A 22,484-nucleotide genomic window follows, 5' to 3' on the forward strand; every position below is an offset into this window, starting at 1 on the left:
TGAAAAGAAAAACAGACCTGGGTAATAGAACTGTTAGGAAATTCCATGGGGAGTTGAGATGGTGTTATTTATATAGGGTTATCACAGAAGACCTCACTTTTAGAGTGATAGTAGAAAAAAAACCTGAAGGAAGTGAGAGAGTAAATCATGAAGGTAACGGATTGAATATCTTTTGAGAAAGTGGAATGCAAGAGAAAAAGTCAAGAATTACACCAGTGAATGTTTCAAAGAGGTGGCCAAGAAGAATGGCAGGAGTGTGAAGGCCACTTGCCCAACTGTCAGCTCTGCTGAGTGAGAGGACAGTTTTAGTCCTGCCACCCCACAGTCAGGGGACCTATTTGGTGAAATATTATTTATCTTCTTAGCAAATGAGACTGGGTACAGGAGGAAGAAGAAATAAAGGAAAAGGGGCAAGGGCTGGGGGAAAATATTACTCTAGGTTATTTGACATAAGCAGCTGGAAGAATGGAGTTGCTATTAGGTGTCAAAAGACTGCAAGAGAGTATTTTTTGGATAGGAAAGATAGACTTGAGATTTTAGCTTAAGAATTCAGACCCATTAGGGTGCTGGGTGGCTCAGTCAGTTGAGTGTCCAACTTTGGTTCAGGTTGTGATCTCGTGGTTTATGAGTTTGAGCCCTGCATTGGACTTGCTGCTGTCGGCATGGAGTCTGCTTCAGATTCTCTGGCCCCCTCTCTCTGCCCCTCCCCTGCTTGTACACTAAAAAAAAAACAAAAAAACCATTAAATGCAAACACTTACTAAATGTTTAAAAATAAATATTGAAGAAGCAGTTGGATATATATATCTAGAGTTCAGAAAATAGGTTAAGACTAGACATGAAAATAGGGTGGTAAATAGGGCAACGTTTTTCAAACTGTGAGTTGCAACTCGTTTTTGAAGCATGAAATCCTGGTTTTGGACCAGGATTTTAAAATACTGGGAAAGTTCAATTATATAAATACACACAAAATGTATGTGTGCTTTGGGTCACAACATAAAATGTTTTTATTGTTGTGTGTGTGTTTACCATGGTTGCAGTGAAAAAATTTGAAAAACAATTAATGTAGTAGTGTAGACAGAGCAGAGGTCTGGGGGCTGAGCCTGGATAACACCAATGTTTAGAGATCAGAGAAAGGAGGAGGAATAAAGAAGATAGAGAAAAAGCAGTAAATTAAATATGGGAAAAACAAAAGTAAAAATATATCAAGAAGAGAATTTATTAAACTGTGTCAAATGTTTTTGATACATCACGAATGATTAGAACTGCAAATTAATTATTGGATTTTACAATGTGAAATCATTGGTGAGTTTCACAGGAACACATTTGATGGGGTGGTGCAGACAAACTGATTAGATTGGATTTGAGAGAGTGAAGGGTAAGAATAAAGAGATGAAATTTAGAGTTTTACTTGAAAGAGGAACAGAGAAATGCAGTGGTATCTCAAGGGTAATGTAGAGAGTCAAGCAGCAGATTTTTGTTGTTGGTAATTTGTTTCTGTTTAAGAAGAAAGATGTCATATTTCTTTGTTAATAATAATTATTGAGAGAAGGAAAAAAATTCGCTAAGTCAGGAGAGAGAGACAGTTGTTGGAGCAGTGTCCCTGATTAGAGGAGAGGAGGTACAATGCCCTGGAGGGTTGCCATTAGATAGGAGCATGGCGATTTAATCCATGATAACAAGAAAGAAGGCAGAGAATATTTGGTTCATCAGGATGTTTTCAGATACGGTATTTGGAGCCTGTGGAAGTTCTCTTCTGATTGCTTCTGTTTTCTCACTAAAAAAGAAGCAAGGTCAGCACCTGAGAATGAGAAAGGAAGGGAAGACATTGAAGCTTTAAGGAGAGAGGGCTTTCTAGGAGAAGGAAAAGACCAGGGAAATTGAGTAGAATTGCCCAGTATCCTGAAGGACTCAATCAAGGGTAGTAGTTATGAATTTAAAATAACACTGTTCAGCTTGGTTGGATTTTTTTTCCTCATCTAAGTTTAGCTTACACAGGCACAGAGTAGGCAGTTCCCTGTAATCACAGGTGGAATTTGGTTAGATGGTATAGTGAAATGGAAAGGAGAGAATAACAAGGTAGTTGAGTCCTTAGTTGAGTTTTTTAGTTTCCAGGCCATACCATTCTTTTAATTATTTCTGTTACTCATTTCTGATCTAAAGAAAGTGATTCTTATTGTACAAATTTTTCAAAATTTCAGAATCTTCTTTTGTGACTTAACATATGGTCAGATTTTTGTTGTTTGTCATTATCTTTACCGAGGTATAATTTACATACCATGAAATTCACAGGTTCCAACTGCAAAATTTGGTGAGTTTTAACAGATGTATGAAACCAACGGCATAATCAAGATATAAGACATATCCATGACCCCTAAAGTTTCTTCATGTTCCTTTGTAGACAGTCTCCTTTTTATATTGCTTGATTCTGTTTGCTAATATTTTGTCCAGAATATTTATGTCTGTATTCATGAGGGGCATCATCCATAGTTTTATTTTCTTGTAATGTCTTTTGGCTATGGTATCAGGTCAATGCTGGCCTTGTAAAGCGTTAAAATATATTCTCACTTCTATTTTCTGGAAGAATTTATGTAGAATTGATACTATTTTATTCTTAAATATGGTATAGAATTTGTTAGTGAAACTAACGGGGCCTGGAGTTTTGTTGAAGATTTTATTAAACTATGAATCTGATTTCTTTAGTAGATTTTGTTTTACTCAAGCAATCTGTTTCTTTAGAGTGAGCTTTGTTAGTTAATGTCACTCAGGGCATTACTCCATTTTATCTATGCTGTTGAATTTACGTTGGTGAAGTTGTTTATAGTATTCCTTTATCACTTAATGTCTGCTTTCTCACTTTTTTCTTTGTCATTCTGTCTAGAAGTTAATTGTATTGATGTTTTCAAGGGTCCAGCTTTTGGGTTTTTTAAAAACTTTTTGTTTTATTTTCATTGATTGCTTTTCTTTATTTTTTACTTGTTTCTGCTTGCTTTGGGTTTAAGTTGCTTTCTTTTTCTGGTTTCCTAAAAGACCTTTCTTCTTTTCAAATATATTCATTTAATGCTATAAGTTTCCCTTTAAGCACTCCTTTAAGCTGCGTTCTACACATTTTCATTCAGTCTGAATATTTGATTTATTTTGTCACCTCCCCTTTGATTCATGGGTTACTCAGAAATGTGTTGTTTAGATTTTCACATTTAGAGGTTTTCAGATATCTTCCTGTTGTTAATTCATTGTATAATTTTTAATTTCTTTGTGGTCAGACATACTTTGTATGATTTCAGTTTATTTAAATTTATTGCCTTAAATATGTTCTGGTTGAATGCTGCATGCATACTTGAAAAGAATGAGTATTCTGCTGCTCAGACTTTAAGTTTTCCTCTCGTATTACTACCTTCAGCCTGAAAATTTTACTGTAGCATTTCTTTTTGAGCAAATCTGCTGGCAACAAATTTGACATACAACATATTGTATGTCATCTAATTTTGAATTATATATTGAATATTTTGAATATTGTGTAGATGCTGAGTCTTAGGATGTTCTGGAAAGTGTGAAAAAAAAATGCTTTTTAAATAGACAACCCATTTAGGTTCAGGCCACAAGTTCTTTCTCACCTTCCCCATACAGATTTCTTCTTCAAGTTTTGACTCCCTCTGCAATTTGCCTGCTTTTGTTTACTTCTCAGAGTTTTCTGGTAGTTGCTTTTGTATTTTGTTCAGTTTTCAATTGCAATCAATGGGGAAGAGAGGCTGTAGTGGGTTTAATTTATGCTAATTGGAATTACAAGTCTCGGTCTTAGGTATTTTTATTTCACAATTTAGATAGAATTATTGCTTTATACCCATCAGTGTTAGGTTATCCACATATTTACAAAAAGAAATTTTAATGCTCTCATCCTTTCTGCATCTTATGCCTTCCTTCTAGCATCATTTTCTGCTTTTTGAGGGACATCCTTTAGAAGTTCTTTTATGGATCATCTATTTATTGGGAATAAACTCTGTTTTTATTTGTTTTTATTTCATGTTATTTTGCTTTCATTCCTGAAAGATGATTTTGTTGAACATTCAAATCTGGGTTGACTTTTTTTTTTTTTGTCAGAACTTTAAAGATAACATTTCATTATTTTCTGACTCCTTCTTGTTTCTACTGAGAAAGTCCTTGTCATTTTAATTGTTGTTCCCCATAGGTAATACATCTTTTTTCTCTGGAAACTTTAAGAATTATTTGTTCTTGGTCTTCTCTTTATTTGTCCTTCCAAAATTCGTTGGTCTTGACTCTTAGGAGTAGTACCTTTGGTATTCTCACCTGTTACTTCATGAAATAGTTTATTTCTGTTAGTCTCTAATATATGCTTCTAGAACAATAATTAGATGTTGGTTGAATATTCTCGTTCTATCCTTCACTCTGCTTCTCTTTCATATTTTTAATATTTTTAATCTTTTTGTCTTTGTTGCATTCTTAGTATTGAGAGACAAAGAGACAAGCAGGTCAGGTTCAAGACAGGAAATTAAAGTAAAAGCTAGTCTTGAGATCTTGACCACAAGTTAGAGAAGATTGAAGGTATGAGAATCTCTCCATATCACTTTCTGTAGGATTTCTTTTAGTTTAAAACCATTTTGAGTGGTAACTTGCTTTTTAAATTCCTGTTGGTTTTTATAAATCTGATCCTTTTCATTTACTTTATTTCTTTAGGTCATTGTGTCAATGAGTATAGCATTTGCTCAACAAACTGAACTGTCTAGAATATCTGGGGAAAAAGAGGATGCTACATCATCAAAACAAGCACATGCTTTCTATCAGCAAGAAGGTTATTTAAATGAAACGAAATCATCACAGGGTCAAGCTTTTGAAGAAATGGACATGAAATTTAAAGAAGAATTTAAACCACTTAGTAAGGAGTTAGGAGAAAATGGAAAGGAAGTTCTGTTATCAACCGATGGTAATCTTGATGATACACTACAATCGGAAGACCATGAACTGACTATTTCAGAAGAAATGTTCTCCAAAGATAAAACATTTATAGTCAGAGAATCTGTAAGTATGTTTCCTTGTATAAAAATTTGTGACTTCCTTCATTATAAAAATATTAGCAGTAATATTCCTTAATGGGGAAGGAAAGTATCAGATCCAATCTTGACTTAGGGATTTGCATTTTGAATGTGTTTTATTACTTGTAAAGTATATGAATAAATGATTTACTATTTTATTAAATAAAATAAGTCTGGCTCATAATATTTTTGTTTATGTTAGACATATATGCATGGTAAAATCTCATTGTAAATTATATGTACATTAATTTTGTTTCAGTCAGTTTAAGATTAATTATCCTACAATATGTCTGAATAAAAGGTTTGCTTCATTTAATGTGATGATAACATCACATGGAAGTAGCTTCCTGTTTAAGAAGATAATTTAAAGCATTGTACTCTGTAAATACTATTTCTCTTCTTCTATACTTACTCATTAATGGAGGATCTTTTCTGTGTCTGTACTACAACTGCCTGTGCCTTTAATGGAAAGAAAGAAATCCTTTTTTTTAATTATCTAAATTAAATTTTTTTATTAATGTTCAGGATAGGTTATATCGTGTTTAGAGGCATACTGAAATAAAATTGTCAACTTCTTTATGAAGTACAAAACTGAGATACTTGTGAAAACCTCTTTAATGTACCAGCATCTGTTCAAGGCAGAGTGCTTCAGGAACTGAAGTACTTATAGAAATTCATTAAGGAGTTGATTTCTAATGAGTATGAGAAAGTGGAACATAAAGCTTTTATTTCCAAATAAAAATTATTGAAATTTGTTTCTTATAGATTGTTATATATTCTTATATGTTATATTGTTGTCTATAGTACTGTGGTGACCACTGCATAATTAGGTAAAATTTTTCATGTTTTATAAATTTAATTTTAAATTACAAGTATTCCATTTATATTATCTCCCCATCATAAATGTCAAGAGGGATAAGGGAGCTACAGCTTCATTAAGAGCAGAAGGCATTTTGAGGATTTTTATTCTTTATTCTTCTCCCTTAGATTGCATTTAAACTGACAAATAGCTATTTTGCTTTTGGAGAACAACATGTGTAATGGTAATAAACTTCACACTGATTTAGAATTATAATTAAGACAGATATCTTTTTTAAATTTATGTTTTAGTTAAATAATGGGAATAAAAATTAGGCACTTTAGTAGTGGAATTGCTTTTATATTAAAATATTGATGCTGACAGATTGCCACAAAATGTTTTATGATTGCCTCTTTTTTTCCTACCTTTTTAGATTCATGATGAAATTTTGGTATCAAGTATGGATGCTTCTAGACAACTAATGTTAAATGAAGAACAGTTGGAAGATATGAGGCAGGAACTTGTGCGACAATACCAAGAACATCAACAGGCGACAGAACTGTTACGGCAGGCACACATGCGTCAGATGGAGAGACAGCGAGAAGACCAGGAACAGCTACAAGAAGAGATTAAGAGACTGAATATACAATTAGCCCAGGTATGAGACTTAGCATCTCTTTTCTCCCCAATTAAAATAACAGTATTCTTTAGATAGCCTTTATTTAAAAAGTCAAAACTATTGCCAAGATCTGAATAAAAACAAGTGTTTAACATTAAGAACAGACTCCATCAGCACAACAGCCTTAGATCTTGTTAGGAACACCTGACTCAACCTTGGAGTGCATTGGGTCTGTGCCATTTTATTTATCTGCCTTTTTAGGCATTGGAAAAGTGGCTACAAGGCTGTTTGTATATTTGTTTTTAATCATTCCATTGATCATACACGCAAAAGCATGGTGATAGTATTCTGTGACAGAAATTCTTTGTGCTGAGGTGCAGTTGATACTCCATTTTCCCATATTCATTTATAGTTTTGTGAGTCCACCAATTAGCATTTCCAAGGTTTACCTTTATCTTTAATCTGTCTTTTTAATCATGAATGGAAATCTGAAGTAGTATGTTTCTGGGACTTTCTCCAGGGAAACATCTCTTCTTGATTTGAGAAATGCAAATTTATATAACGTTCTCATCCCTTTTTCTGACTCCTTGGCATTTGGGAGCTGGATTCTTATCAATTGCTGTATATAGTATACTCACAAAATCATTACAGAAAAGCAAGAAATATTTTTACAAAAGTTCCTATAAAAACAAATTTATTCCATTTATTTTGAAAAGAGATAAAAAATAGAGAAAACTTAAAACATGTTCTTTCCGATATAGAATAGGAAAATTGGCAGTTGAACATAAAACATCATTTGAAAAAATTGATTTTGCTTTTCTTCATCGCATTTTGTGAATTTAAATTTCTGAATTTTCAATGCAAAATTGACATATGAATATACTATTAATTGAGCTTCACAAATTCCTGAATATTCTAGCCCTAGTTTTTTATTTTAACTTTCAAATTTTGCATTGAACTTTATATACGCTTTTAACCCCTAATCATGGGATGTGACTCATATGTAGAAAGTGCCTTCTCTTGGTCCCTGGGTTAAAAGAAATCTGCTTGTTATTTCTGCTTTTTTCTTCTATCGCAAACAATATTCTCTCATGACCTTTTTTCTTATTTAGAGATCCTCAATAGATAATGAAAACCTGGTTTCAGAGAGAGAAAGGGTGCTTTTAGAGGAGCTGGAAGCACTAAAGCAGCTGTCTCTAGCGGGAAGAGAGAAGCTGTGTTGTGAGCTGCGCAACAGCAGTACGCAAACACAGGTAGTATGGACTCGGGCCCACCTAGGGTCCAGGGGTCAACATGCAGTAGGATCTGTTTGTCTTTGTTGTCCGTGGGAAATATATTTTTTATGGGTGTGGAGCTTAACAGATTTGTGATTGTTTACATGCCAGGTAGGTGGAGTCAAGATTCTTTACGTTCCATTTACGGTAATTTGAATCAGACATTACTGTAGCAGCAGCTGTTGCTTCACCACGGAGCAGCCTAACAAACTGAATGTCACACTACAGCATGCGTTAGCCTGAACCCAGTGAAACTGTTTTCATCTGTGTATTAGGCTGCCTTAGCTTTTTTGATAATGCTAATCTCTTAATAAAATGTAGTTAAATATTATTTCAAAGATTATCTATTTTGCACACAGAGGTTTCTGTTTCACTTTATAGCACTTTAGAAGAATGACATGGTGTTTCCAAGATGACAGGTTTTCTTTCTCTTTTGTCCTCTCTACCTTTACACAACCTTAAACAGAACGGAAATGAAAACCAGGAGGAAGTTGAGGAACAGGCATTTAAAGAAAAGGAGTTAGACAGAAAACCTGAAGATGTGCTTCCTGATATTCTGACCAATGAAAGGTATACAGAATGTGTATTTTTTCAGTACAGAGGGAATTAAAATAGTTGTTTCAGTGTGATAAACTTTATTTGTCCTTGTTTTGATCTTGTACATTTGTTTGGTCCATTTTACTCTGTGTGTAAAGAATTACCAACCTTTGATAGGCAAATTTTTAAAAATATTTTTTATATAGAGTAATTTTTGATTCTATACTAGTCACGTACTTATCTCAGTAAATGGTAAGGCATTATTTGGTTACTGAACCTTTCTTGATTAATTTTATTCTGCTCATATGCTATTTTTTATCCTTAAAAACACAATTGTACATGTGTGTATTTCTTCACTGTATGGACGTACATTCAATATAAGCCACCTCCCTTGTTTGTGATGAGAAAAAAATTAAGTGTGATAGTCTGCAGTTAGCTTCTTTCATTGATTTATTGCATATCAGATGAGAACTTTCAATCCATATCCCACTTTTGATAGATCCCACTTTTATATCATGAATAAATTAATGATGTTAACAAAACTTTCCCTGATTTGATTTTGTAGAGGTTAATATAAAAATGTAAAATATTAAGTAAGAATAGTTACCCCTATGTTAAGAACTGTAGGCATAGTATTTTAAAATTTGTTCTGTTCAAATGAAAATAATTTCTTTAATTTTAAATTAAATTAATATCTACTAACTTAATTTCCTCCTTTTCCAATTTCTGTGACTGTCAACCCTCTGTGTCCTCCTAACCTCCTTCCTCAGCTTGCATGGAGGAATTTGGCCCCTAAGATTTTGGCTTCCCCATTGGATCATCAGTATGGAACACAGTCAGTATGGAACTCAAACAAGAAAGACAGTGTATGAAAATTAGAGTTACCACAGCAATATAAAATAAACAGTTTGTTTATTTTATATTCTTTCTCTCTAATTGGTATATTTTTAAAACTATGCAGTATTTAATTTTTAGGAATTTTTGTAGTGAGTGCTAATAAATGAGTATTCATATTTTATCTCTCTTTACCATCATATTAATTTTAATCATTTCTCTGATTTAGAAATATTTTCAAGTTGTCCTAATCCTGATGTGTTTGGGGCTTGAACAAAACTTCAGAAGAAGTTAAATAAAACCCTTGACTTACTGCCTACTAACTAAATTACTTAGAGTTTTATTTTTAATATCCTCACCTCATGTAAGCAGAGAACTTGATATAGGTGCAAAAATAGAACTAGTCTCTTTCACTTGACAAATACTGAAGGAAAACTTGCCCATTTATTACCTTGTCTAAAAATAGTTATGTCATGTGCCGGTGAAAACAGATATCCTTTAACCTGATTGTTGGTGATCTCCCACAGAATGAAGCTGAGATAGAAAACAGTCTTAAAGCAGTGGACCTTTACCATGAAAGTCTCTTATTCTACCTATATGTATTAAATATAAAGTTTGCCACTGTAGTACTCTTAATGATTTAAGCCGTTAGGATAAGAGAATTGTTTAGTTATTCAGAAAATTAATCCGATAATTTTCTGAATTACCATTTATGGAAGTATATTTCTTGACATGAAAAGATGTTTATGTTAAGCAAAAAAAGAAAAACCTTACAAAGACACTTTGTCCTGGATAACTCATTTTTGTTTTTAAAATGTATATATTTATGAGGCAGAGGGAAATCTAGAAAGAGAGGCATTAAAATGTTAACACTGATTTTTTTGCTGAGATATTTAAGTGGGTGGTTAGCAGTGTTTTCTAATTTTTTGAAAATGAGAGTGTTTGACATCTTTTAAAAAAGAGAGATCCACCATTGATTCCAATTGGTTGAAAATAGGTTCCTTCTACTGGCTGCAATGAATATGGTTTATATAACTGGAGAAATTTCTGTCTCTGTAGCAGATGTAATAAATGATACTTCCTCTGGTGTTGGCAAATAGTGATATTGCACAATAGATCTTGTTAAAAACAGGTCTCTGCCTGTTTTTGTAATTTAATTATCTAGATTATCACCAGTAGGTTGTAGAAATACATTTTCTGGTGGAATTTTTTAATTACATTTTAAATTATATTGTTTGACACATAGAAAGATTAAATGTGAAGTGTGTATAAGAACAATAAATGGTACTATCAGCTTGCATATGCTTGGATACTACCACAATTTTTAAAACAACTTTTGCATCTCCTTAAAATTTTCTTCTAATTTGGAAACTCTACTACCTTAAAATGTCAGGTGTTTCATACTTTAAGGTCAGTAAAGTACTGCACATTTGTAAAACACTTCATTTTAAGTGCTATGCATATTATTTTCATAGAGAATATCATGATATTTTATTATTCAAGTCAGATATTTTGTGGTACATTTTGTGTGGAACATAAGCACAGTGTTTGCTTCAAAAAGATTAAGCATTTTAATAAATGTTTCTTTCTCTACACAGGTTTGCACTCCAGAAAGCTAATAATAGACTTCTCAAGATCCTCTTAGAAGTTGTAAAGACAACAGCAGCTGTTGAAGAAACAATTGGTCGCCATGTTCTTGGTATTCTAGATAGATCTAGTAAGGTCCAGTCATCTGCCAGCTTGATTTGGAGGCCGGAAGGAGAGGCACCTATAAAGTCATGTATCCATGAGGAACACACAGGAGGTACTGGTTTTATATGCTGTTGAGACTGTCATCATTATCTCATAAATCTTTCTGAGAGCAAGGCAGTTTGCTATGTGTTGAAAACCCGGAAGAGAGAATGTTAAAGTTGTTTCCAACAAAAAGATCTTCAGACACATATTTTGGAACCACTGTTTTCAGAACACCATGATTGTATAGGTTTTGCAAGTGGGTGTGTTAGAGTTGTTATTGTACATACTCAGGAATACTGCTGTGCTACAGAAACCAGAGGCTATTTAATTTCTCCACCAATAAAGGAAAAATTCTACATCACTTCTCAGGACTTTTTTCCATGAGATATCCAATATCCATGAGGTATTGGCAACATCCTGAAACCACCCTTTAAGATTAGAAATAAAGAGTTTTAGGAATCAAGCATCAGTTTCAGATATCTGTTCAGAATGGTTAAAAGAATGTCTTTGTGGGGCGCCTGGGTGGCTCAGTCGGTTAAGCAGCCGACTTCAGCTCAGGTCATGATCTTGCGGTCCGTGAGTTCGAGCCCCGCGTCGGGCTCTGTGCTGACAGCTCAGAGCCTGGAGCCTGTTTCAGATTCTGTGTCTCCCTCTCTCTGACCCTCCCCGTTCATGCTTTGTCTCTCTCTGTCTCAAAAATAAATAAACGTTAAAAAAAAAAAAAAAAGAATGTCTTTGTAAGAAACCTAAGGCTTGAACTTATCTTTAGGCTGTCCTCTGCTAGCTCCTTTCTTCCTTTTGGAAAAGTAGTTTGAAGTGTGACAGAATATGTGTGGATCCAGAGGTTGGGTCCTGAAAGAATGTAGCTCTCTTCCTAATTCTGTCTTCTTCCAGCTATGTGAGCCAGAATTTCTTCTTGGAATTTCTTAGTTTCACACTTGCTGACATCCAGTCTCTCTTGTTTTTTAATTCCTTGTTGATAAGGGAATCAGGAAATCAAAGGGTGAGAAAATTTTTGTCAAATGGGAAAAGATAGGGTCTGGACTCTCAGATACTGTAGTACACTCCACACCCAAGTATGTCTCCCCAGTTAGAGGCAAACCTTCTAAGAGTGCTAATATTTACAGTTTTTGAGAGCATTTTGTTGAAGTTTCATGTGGAGAAATGAAAAGAGATTATCCCACTTACAGAAAGTTTACCTGATTACAGTTTGGCCAGTAGCATGTTTCTAAGTGCAGAGAAAAGTTTGAAATTGTAAGTAAAACTGCCTCAGTTGAGTACAAAGATAATTTTTTTTAACTTTTTTATTTTTTTAAATTTACATCCAAATTAGTTAGCATATAGTGCAACAATGACTTCAGGAGTAGATTCCTTAGTGCCCCTTATCCATTTAGCCCATCCCCCCTCCCACAACCCCTCCAGCAACCCTCAGTTTGTTCTCCATATTTATGAGTCTCTTCTGTTTTGTCTGCCTCCCTGTTTTTATATTATTTTTGTTTCCCTTCCCTTATATTCATGTGTTTTGTCTCTTAAAGTCCTCATATGAGTGAAGTCCTATGGTTTTTGTCTTTCTCTGACTAACTTCACTTAGCATAATACCCCCCAGTTCCATCCACGTATTTGCAAATGGCAAGATTTCATTCTTTTTGATTGCCAAGTAATACTCCATTGTATATATATACCACATCTTCCTTAACCATTCATCCATTGATGAACATTTGGGCTCTTTCCATCCTTTGGCTATTGTTGATAGTGCTGCTATAAACATGGGGGTGCATGTGCCCCTTTGACACAGCATCCCTGTATCCCTTGGATAAATACCTAGTAGTGCAATTGCTGGGTCATAGGGTAATTCTATTTTTAGTTTTTTGAGGAACCTCCATACTGTTTTCCAGAGTGGCTGCACCAGCTTGCATTCCCACCAGCAATGCAAAAGAGATCCTCTTTCTCCGCATCCTCGCCAACATCTGTTGTTGCCTGAGTTGTTAATGGTAGCCATTCTGACAGGTGTCAGAATCTCACTGTGGTTTTGATGTGTATTTCCCTGATGATGAGTGATGTTGAGCATTTTTTCATGTGTTGGTTGGCCATCTGGATGTCTTCTTTGTAGGAGTACAAAGATAATTTGAAAAACCTCTTTTCTTTTCTTAAGGTGTTTTTGGGGGGTTTTTTTGGTTTTTTTTTTTTTTTGAGAGAGCACGTGCACAAGTGGGGGAGGGGCAGAGATGGCAGGGAGAGAGGTAATCCCAAACAGGCCCCACGCTGTCAGCACAGAGCCCAGTATAGGGCTTGCACTCATGAACTGTGAGATTGTGACCTGAGTAAAATCAAGAGTTGGGCACTTAACTGACTAAGCCACCCAGGCATCCCTTAAAAACCTCTTTTAATAAGAGCTGAAGATCGCTTCTTGGCCTTTTGGCTAAGATCAAGTGTGGTATCTGTTCTTATCAGTTTAATGAGAGCTGAAATAATAACTGAATTTTTTGTTTTTGTTTTTTTTAGAGAGAGAGTGAGAGAGCGCGCAAGCAAGGGAGAGGCTCAGAGGCAAGGGTAGGAGAGAAAGAGAGAGAGAGAGAAAGAGAGAGAGAGAATCTTAAGCAGGCTCCCCGCTCAGTGCAGAGCCTGACACACGGCTCAGTCCCACTTGGATCATAACCTGAGCCGAAATCACGAGTCAGGTGCTCAACCAACTGAGTCACCCAGGTGCCCTATAAATAATACTGAATTTTTAAACTTTCTGTCATATTCATTCTTTTCAAACTTTGTAGAAGCATTTTTTTCAAATTAATGTCACCCTTTTGTTAAGCTCTGAATCAGGGGTATTTTATTTCTACAAATGGATCTTGATGTATAGGAAAGAATTAGGTAACGCTTTCTTGATCTTATTGTAAAAGTATTTATCAAACTAATTAGGATGACCATTAATATCACTGGAGGACACTTACAGATCCATTTTGCATCTTGAAGAGACTATTGAATTAATAGAGTTTATAATTTAAAACTTTAAATTTTCTGATAAACTTTGAAGAATATATTGGTTTTAAAAATTGACACTTTCATTTATAAGAATTTTTTCTGATGTTCCTTAATATTTTTCATGGAAGCATTATTGTAAAAACTAAAAGGAACTATTGAAATATTTCTTTTATGTCTTATTTAATATAACAGAAAGTTCAGTCTTAATCTGATTATGAAGCATCATTTGCTTTTCAGTTTTTATGTATCATTTTTTTTTACTGTAGGTAGTAGGACTTGTGATTTATTTCCAGCTTTCAAGTCCAAACTTGTTTAGATTTTAAACATGTATAGACTTGTTAACTCTCTAAAAAAGTAAATAATTGATTTGCTCATGTTTGCTGCCACATAAGAGGGACCTAGTTTATGAAAGTGAAGGGAGATTTTGAGCCAGTATCAAATTATTTGAATTTGAGTGAATCTTAAAGTAGTTCATAAGAATGAGTTCCCCTAGGATGTGTTGAAAGAAAATTTCTTTGAGGCCAGCACTGTAATGGCACAGGGGTACAATGCATACCTCTCTCTTAGGTAGCCAAGCACTGAGTTTCATCTGCTGCATCTTCCTTTTGGAGTAGTGTGATGTGATAGAATGCTCAGTTAGTTATCTGGAGGCCCTGGATTCTCAGTTAGTTATCTGGAGGCAAATCTCTCCCAGGGCTTCAGTTCAATTCACTCATCTCTGAGGTATAAGAGGCAAAGTAGAGTCCGTGGTTTCCAATTAGGGCTCTAGAGATCTTCAGAAGGCCATTGGTTTAGGGAATGCCCTATCAGATCACCTTCCCTGCTTAACCTGAGAACATACAGAATGAACATGGTATAAGTCCATAAAGTAAATGGCTAAAGGAAATGCTTTAACCATCATCTGCTGTGTTAACCATTATCTGCAGAGAAATCAGTGGTTCACCAATTTGAAATCATGAGTCTTTTCACCAGGCTGGCAATTCTGAGGTTTCTATTGGTATTTTATGACATTGCCCTGTTAATATGTTTTTTTCTGATTTTTTCCCCCTGAAAACTCTTACAAATGCAGCATAAACTTGCTGTATTTCTCATTCTTTTATCGCATTGGAATAAACAAAAAAAAATTCAATTTTTTCATTGGAACATACATTATTTTTATTTGTTTATATCTTCCACATGTTACTGTAAAATACAGTAAGCTAGTTGACATCTTCATCTTTTAGAAAAGATACTTTAATCTGTATTTTTTATTAGCATTTGAAAAAATTAACTTTCACTGACCTTTCATAAGCCATTTTGTTTTATGTGTCTTTTGTAGTTTGTTGCTTGAGATTTGTTCCCATGCAGTATACAATATCTTCAATTGTTTTCCTCACCATTGATTTTTAATATATATAAAATAATATATAAATAATTCATAATATAACAATATTCATAATATATTTTTTTCAAGTACATTGGTTCTTCTTAACTTTGCTCCCCACTCAAGATAAACCTTGACAGACTCGATGAGGGGTTAGACCAACCCGTACTTGTACCAGTTTCGGTTCCTGTTCCTACCACAGTTGCTCTCTGTCAGGACAGCAGTGACCTCCCAGCTATCCAATACTATCTTCTCAGTCCTTCTCCTGTTTGAGTGTGTAGACAAATAACATTACTGACATCTCTACATTTTTTGCAATGTTCTCTTCTTGTCTCCTTGTCTTTCTGTGACTTTTTTTACACACATTCTTTTGTAAGTTTATTTTACTATGGAGGCTCCAACTATGTTTTTCCTCCTTCTCTCCTGAAACAGGAAAGTAGTTGTTTATTGCTTATGAAATAAATGTATCCACTTTCTAGATTTTGACTCTCACCTTAATAAAAATGACTCCTAAGTCTCTGCAGACCCAAATTTCTAAAAGTTGACTCATCTTTTCCACATAACCCATTCAGACTTACCATTTTTTATGCCTACTCTGTGTACTGTCTCCTGACTTTCAGAGTATTTCTCTTAATGACTTTTCTTTCACCTACAAATCAATCTACACTTGAACCCCAGGATCATCTTTTACTACTTTTCTTTCTCCCTAGTTTTATGTATGCATTTAATCTTCTCTGGCTGTGCCCAACCCCCCCCCCCCATCTTTATCTCACGTTTCAACACATCTCATCTATTCTTCCACTCAGTCTCTTCTTATCCCTTCCTCTGCATTGCTACAATTTGCTTCTTGATTTATAGATTTGATGTCTTCCTGTGCAAAAATCATTCACTGCCTCATTAATTTATAGCACAACTCCAAGTTTCCTATAAAAGTTCAGACCATTCACAACTTGGATCGAGCCTCCTTTCCAGCTCCCTTCCTTCTGCTGTCTTCCCTACCTCATCCCAGCTTCTCTCCACACTTTGACTCCATAAAGCCTTGACTCCCCATCGTATCAGACTATTCTCTTTCCTCTGATTTGTCAGATTCTCTGTACTTATTAGAAAAGGTCACTGTAGAATGCATTTAATTCCTTAAAGATGCTATATAACATGTATTTTTAGCTTTAAATACCACTTATAAACTATTTCTTCCATAGTTTTTTCAAAAATATTTATTTTCTGAACTACATTCATTTTGTTTAGTAACTTTGTAATATACATTGTACTGTACTTTATATGAATTCATTTTGAATTCCAAGATCATTTTGAACTCATGAATACTTGTAAAGTATTGATCCCTCTTATCAAGACATTCAATTTTGAATACCTGGAATAACATAAGTAAATATTAGTCTGGTTGCTGTCTGTTTTTAAATTTTGAGAGTAAAAATACAAAGGGAAAATTGTATTAGCTGTTACACTAAGAATTAGATAAACTATGTGATAGCAAACATTTAAAATCATTTCCTAGGTGGGGCACCTGAGTGGCTCAGTTGGTTAAGTGGCCGACTTCAGCTCAGGTCATGATCTTGTGGTCCATGAGTTCGAGTCCCACATCAGGCTCTGTGCTGACCACTCAGAGCCTCAAGCCTGCTTTGGATTCTGTGTGTCTCCCTCTCTTTCTGCATCTCCCCTGCTTGCACTCTGTCTCTCTTTCTCTCTCACAAATAAACATAAAAAAAAATTTTTTTTTAAATCATTTCCTAGAATCCAGTCTTGGATTCTTTAGCCAGTGACTTGTACAGAGGAGGTACTTAGTGAATGTTGAACTGTGCTGCATTCAGATCTTGCATCTGAAACTGTATCTAATACTGTTCATACATGAGAGTGAGAGAACTGCACACACCAGCTGCTTCAGCAAGACATTTTAATAAATAGCTCTTATTCTCCTGGATGACTGTATCAAACTGAATATTCTAAGTACTTTGGAAATTAAAGTTTGCTGTTAATTTGTTAACTTTCTACAGTTACTGATAAGAAATACATACTACATGTAATAAAAGAATAGGAAATTCTTCTTTAGGACATTTTGTTGTTGGGTTGTATTGTGCTGCCACAGATGAGTATCGTGTTCCATGACAGCAATGAGTAACCTATGCTTTTTTTTTTTAATTTTTTTTTTTTCCAACGTTTTTATTTATTTTTGGGACAGAGAGAGACAGAGCATGAACGGGGGAGGGGCAGAGAGAGAGGGAGACACAGAATCGGAAACAGGCTCCAGGCTCCGAGCCATCAGCCCAGAGCCTGACGCGGGGCTCGAACTCACCGACCGCGAGATCGTGACCTGGCTGAAGTCGGACGCTTAACCGACTGCGCCACCCAGGCGCCCCCCTATGCTTTTATTTCAGTTTACAGAAAACACGTCCAGATTCTCTGCCCGTGTCAACTCAGTTTGTCTGAATAAAAAATGAGAATAATGTGGATATATATGTCCATAGTTAAATGAGTACTGCTCATTAGCCTACTAATCTCTTTGTAGTATACCTCTTACAAAAGTTTCCAGCTGCAAAATGATCTTAGTCCCTTTTACTGTCTAGCCTGAACTGGTGATGCTTCCCAGTATTGTGCTCAGAAATCAGAGGATCTGTTCCAGACAAAATCAAGCCCTTCTTCTATCCCTCCATACACCTGAAATATTCCATTGCAGTCTTTTCATGTCGTTTATGTATTTATTTTCTCATTATATGGTCCTTGAGGATAGGAACCAGATCTTGCCACCTGTAAGTCTCCATTACTTAGTAAATCCTACATGGCGGGTACTTAGTAAATACCTGTGGAAAGTTGTTTTAAAAGTTTTTATGAAAGAAAAAAAATACTGAATAACCCAAGTATTAATTTCTAGAAACCCTCTTAGCATAGCATTCTTCTTCTCCTACCTGCTTTGTTATCAAATAATACTACATTCTGTATTTGCCTATTTATTATGCTGCAGTGTTGTCATTAAAAGACCTTTTAAAAAAAGACCTTATAGTTCAGTGATTTCAGGTTTTAATTTCATTTTTTTTTATAACCTTTTTTTACTATAATTACTAAACATAATTGGTTTATGCCTTTAAAATACTGTTATTCCAGTTACAGATGAATCTATACCCTCTTATTCTGGAGGTGATGTGCCAAGAAATGACAGTAGTATATGGTCAAAAGTAACTGAAGAGGGGACAGATCTCTCAGAACAACTCATGAGGAGTGGTTTTGCTGGAACTGAAATAGACCCTGAAAATGAAGAACTTATGCTCAGTATTAGCGGTCGACTACAAGCAGCAGTTGAGAAACTCCTGGAAGCTATAAGTGAAACGAGTAGTCAGGTAACCTCTTAATGTTGCTAATATGTACTAAATTTGCAGTAGGTTTTCTTTTAAGCCAGTGAACATCTAAATGTTTTCTTTCTATTGTCTCACGTAAATTTAGTCAAGTTCTTCTTAATAATTGGTTGTCTTTGTAACAACAGGGATCTTTGATATCACCGGGTTTCTTTTCAGGTGGTAAGAGTTCATTTAATGTCCTGATGGACTTTTCAAGTTCAAAATTCAATGTTGTTTTAATTTTCAGATTTTCTAGACTCTTGAACATTACTTTTTTGATATCAAAAGAGATTTTTTTTTTTAATATATGAAATTTATTGTCAAATTGGTTTCCATACAACACCCAGTGCTCATCCCAAAAGATGCCCTCTTCAATGGCCATCACCTCCCCTCCCTCCCTCCCACCCCCCATCAACCCTCAGTTTTTAAGAGTTTCTTATGCTTTGGCTCTCTCCCACTCTAACCTCTTTTTTTTTTTTTTTCCCTTCCCCTCCCCCATGGGTTTCTGTTAAGTTTCTCAGGATCCACATAAGAGTGAAACCATATGGTATCTGTCTTTCTCTGTATGGCTTATTTCACTTAGCATCACACTCTCCAGTTCCATCCACGTTGCTACAAAGGGCCATATTTCATTCTTTCTCATTGCCATGTAGTATTCCATTGTGTATATAAACCACAATTTCTTTATCCATTCATCAGTTGATGGACATTTAGGCTCTTTTCCACAATTTGGCTATTGTTGAGAATGCTGCTATAAACATTGGGATACACGTGCCCCTATGCATCAGCACTCCTGTATCCCTTGGGTAAATTCCTAGCAGTGCTATTGCTGGGTCATAGGGTAGGTCTATTTTTAATTTTCAAAAGAGATTTTAACTTTACCCTTATTTGTAATATTCTGCAATGTATGTTATTTATTTGAAGGTATAGTATCAGTAATCTCTTAAACTATATGCTCCAGTATGTCCTAACACACTAACTACTGTTGTCATGTGACAACAAATCATACCTGTAATCCTTCACATTTTTACTTCCTTTTCATGAACGTTAATAGATTACCTCATTTTACTGTCTCTTGGTAGGCAATATCTCTTGGTAGTGAGGGACAGTTTCTACGTTGAAGCACAGTTTTTATAGAAATTTTAAAGGGACACAACCATTTATAAGTTAAAATGCAATTTTCTCTGTCTATAACATTTTTTACACTACGGTAATTATTTCTTAAGTTACTGAAGTTACGTAAAAGAAGCTGTAGAATCATAGCTATGGTGTTATTTGAATGAGTACTCCATTGTCATCAGTTAGAGCCAGTATTAACATTTTCATTGATACCTTTATTCAGAGTATCATAGATCCATGTGTATTTCAAACAGAAGTTGAGAAGTTGAAAGACATGTCTTTCATGTCTTGTTATATCTTTTTTTTTTTTTAAATCTTTTATTCATTTTTGAGAGAGACAGAGTATGAAAGGGGGATGGGCAGAGAGAGAGAGGGAGACACAGAATCCGAAGCAGGCTTCAGGCTCTGAGCTGTCAGCACAGAGCCCAACACGGGGCTTGAACCCATGGACAGCGAGATCATGACCTGAGCCGAAGTTGGACGCTTAACTGACTGAGCTACCCAAACGCCCCTATGTCTTGTTATTTCTAATGTCTGGCTTTTATTGATGTTACTTTTTTTCCTCTAAGAAATTGTTCTGTTATGGAATGTCTCTGCAATAGCAGTGACTGTAGGATGTACCATATTTGGCAAATATTGTTATATATTTTGTGTTTTAATGCCAAATTCATTTAGGTTAAGTTAGTGATTGGGTCCTCTCCTTGTTACTGACCCTTGAAATCACTTGTTAACCACCTACTATTTGGTTACTTTCTCATTATCCATTTCTTTTTATCTTGGCAACTTGCTATTGGCATTTAACAAAGAAGGCATTATCAAAACAACATATTTCCAGTGAAATATTTGCCTTCTGAATAGTCACCAGATAACCAGAGTTTTTCCCAGGTTCATTTTTCTTTGTAAGGAGGTATTCTAAATTCTTCTCTGGGATAGAATATAGACTGTATCTTTAAGAGCAAATTACCAGGGACGCCTGGGTGGCTTAGCTGGTTAGGTGTTTGATTTGGTTTTGGCCCAGGTCATGATCTGACAGTTTGTTCAAGCCCCACGTCAGGCTCTGTGCTGACAGTGTGGAGCCTGCCTGGGATTCTCTCTCTGCCCCTCTCCTGCTCACTCGCTCGCTCTCTCTCTCTCTCTCTCTCTCTCTCAAAAATAAATAAACTTAAAAAAAAAACAAAACCAGAAAACAAATTACCACTTGGAATGAGAATTCACCATTTGGCCAGAGGAATGTATCATAATATATCTACTGTTAATTTTCTGCATTGTACCAGAAAGCAGTTTGATTGGCCAAACTAAGGTATTCATATTCAGTTAAGCAGGTCTCAGAAATGTTTTCATAGATAAATTCTGAAGATATGTGTATGTATATATGTAACAGAAGAAATTGCTGTCTTTGGGCAATTCTTGTTTTTCTGAAGCTTTCTTTCAGAGCAGGTACAAAATGATTAAAAGTCAGTTATTTACAGATTTCCTTGAGCATCACAAAGAACTGAAAGAAGTACAGTAGTTTTGAAAACTGAAATCTTTGTGTTGTTACTAATACACAATAAAAAGGATAACTATACAAACAATAGTGGTCCTATCTTTCACTAAAACCACAGTGAGTTATTTTTCATTGCCAACATCCTAAGTGATGGTAAGAAAATGGCACCAATAAAACCCAGCTTCATTTGTGTTATTAATTTAAGACATTATACTCTTGGATCAGAGAATTTCATGTTTATTATATTTTTCTTCGGCCTTAGGTAGACTACTGAAGCTCAAACATTGAAATTCTGAGTGCTACATCATAATAAGGAATTCCATAGCTATTATAAGAAAATAATATTTTCTACTAAGATTTACTATTTTGTCTTTTCTAAATTATTATAAATACTGGATTGGCTTTCTTTTAGAATGCTTGCATATAAACCACTTTAACAATATGCTACTCTACTGAGTCAGCTGATCCAGGTCCGGCGTTTTCAGCTGTTGCTTTTCACCACTTTTAAAGTTTGAATACATATGTGTCATAATTACCCCTTTTATTCTCTGCAGTCTCTGATAGTCTTGCCTCTTTTTTTTTTTAATATTTCAGCTACATTAGTATTGAATTTCCGTGATTTGTACTCTTTCATGCTATGAAAAACCTGATAATACTTTCCCTTTCTTGACCACTGTTAAATACTTTTCACCTGGATCTTGAGCACTGTTAATACTGTCGCTGCCACTTGGTATCATTGTAAATTATGGACAGTCTAGTTAATGCAATACAGTTGACCTTCGAACAGTACAGGTTTGAACTGTGTAGCTCAATTTATATGGAGATGTTTTTCAGCATATGCGGCACAGTACTGTAAATATATTTTCTCTTCTTTATGATTTTTCTTAACTTTTTTTCCTAGATTACTTTATTGTAAGAGTACAGTATATAGTATATAACACATATACAAAATATGTGTTAATCATTTATGTCATCAATAAGGCTACTGGTCAACAATAGGTTATTAGTAGAGTTTGCAGGGAGTCAGAAGTTATATGGAATTTGGGGGCATCTGGGTGGCTCAGTCGATTAAGTGGAGGACTTTGGCTCAGGTCATAATCTTGCGGTTCAGGAGTTCAAGCCCTGTGTCAGGCTCTGTGCTGACAGCTCAGAGCCTGGAGCCTGCTTCAGATTCTGTGTCTCCCTCTCTCTCTCTGCCCCTCCCCAGCTCACGCTCTTTCTCTCTCTTTCTCAGAAAAATAAACATTAAAAAAAAATTTTTTTTAAGTTATCTGGATTTTAAGGGGCGCCTGGGTGGCGCAGTCGATTAAGCGTCCGACTTCAGCCAGGTCACGATCTCGCGGTCCGTGAGT

The 22,484-nt window shown here is 35.1% G+C and overlaps 1 protein-coding gene and 1 pseudogene across 6 annotated transcripts in view; both read left to right on the forward strand.

The window, feature by feature from the left end:
• AKAP9 (A-kinase anchoring protein 9) overlaps positions 1–22,484 on the forward strand; it is a 154,302-nt gene that overhangs the window by 70,375 nt on the left and 61,443 nt on the right. For 3 of the 6 annotated variants that reach the window (XM_047830631.1, XM_047830638.1, XM_047830673.1), the window contains 7 exons: positions 4,692–5,033; positions 6,280–6,504; positions 7,578–7,718; positions 8,206–8,309; positions 9,047–9,142; positions 10,709–10,914; positions 18,298–18,530. In XM_047830631.1, coding sequence (XP_047686587.1) covers positions 4,692–5,033; positions 6,280–6,504; positions 7,578–7,718; positions 8,206–8,309; positions 9,047–9,142; positions 10,709–10,914; positions 18,298–18,530 — 1,347 coding nt within the window. The remainder of the gene's footprint in view (positions 1–4,691; positions 5,034–6,279; positions 6,505–7,577; positions 7,719–8,205; positions 8,310–9,046; positions 9,143–10,708; positions 10,915–18,297; positions 18,531–22,484) is intronic. The other 3 variants (XM_047830647.1, XM_047830654.1, XM_047830663.1) reach the window with 3 other exon arrangements.
• Positions 13,244–13,374, forward strand: LOC125161420 (uncharacterized; annotated as a pseudogene).

The sequence above is a fragment of the Prionailurus viverrinus genome, chromosome A2 (assembly GCF_022837055.1).
Source record: "Prionailurus viverrinus isolate Anna chromosome A2, UM_Priviv_1.0, whole genome shotgun sequence".
Lineage (NCBI taxonomy): Eukaryota > Metazoa > Chordata > Mammalia > Carnivora > Felidae > Prionailurus > Prionailurus viverrinus.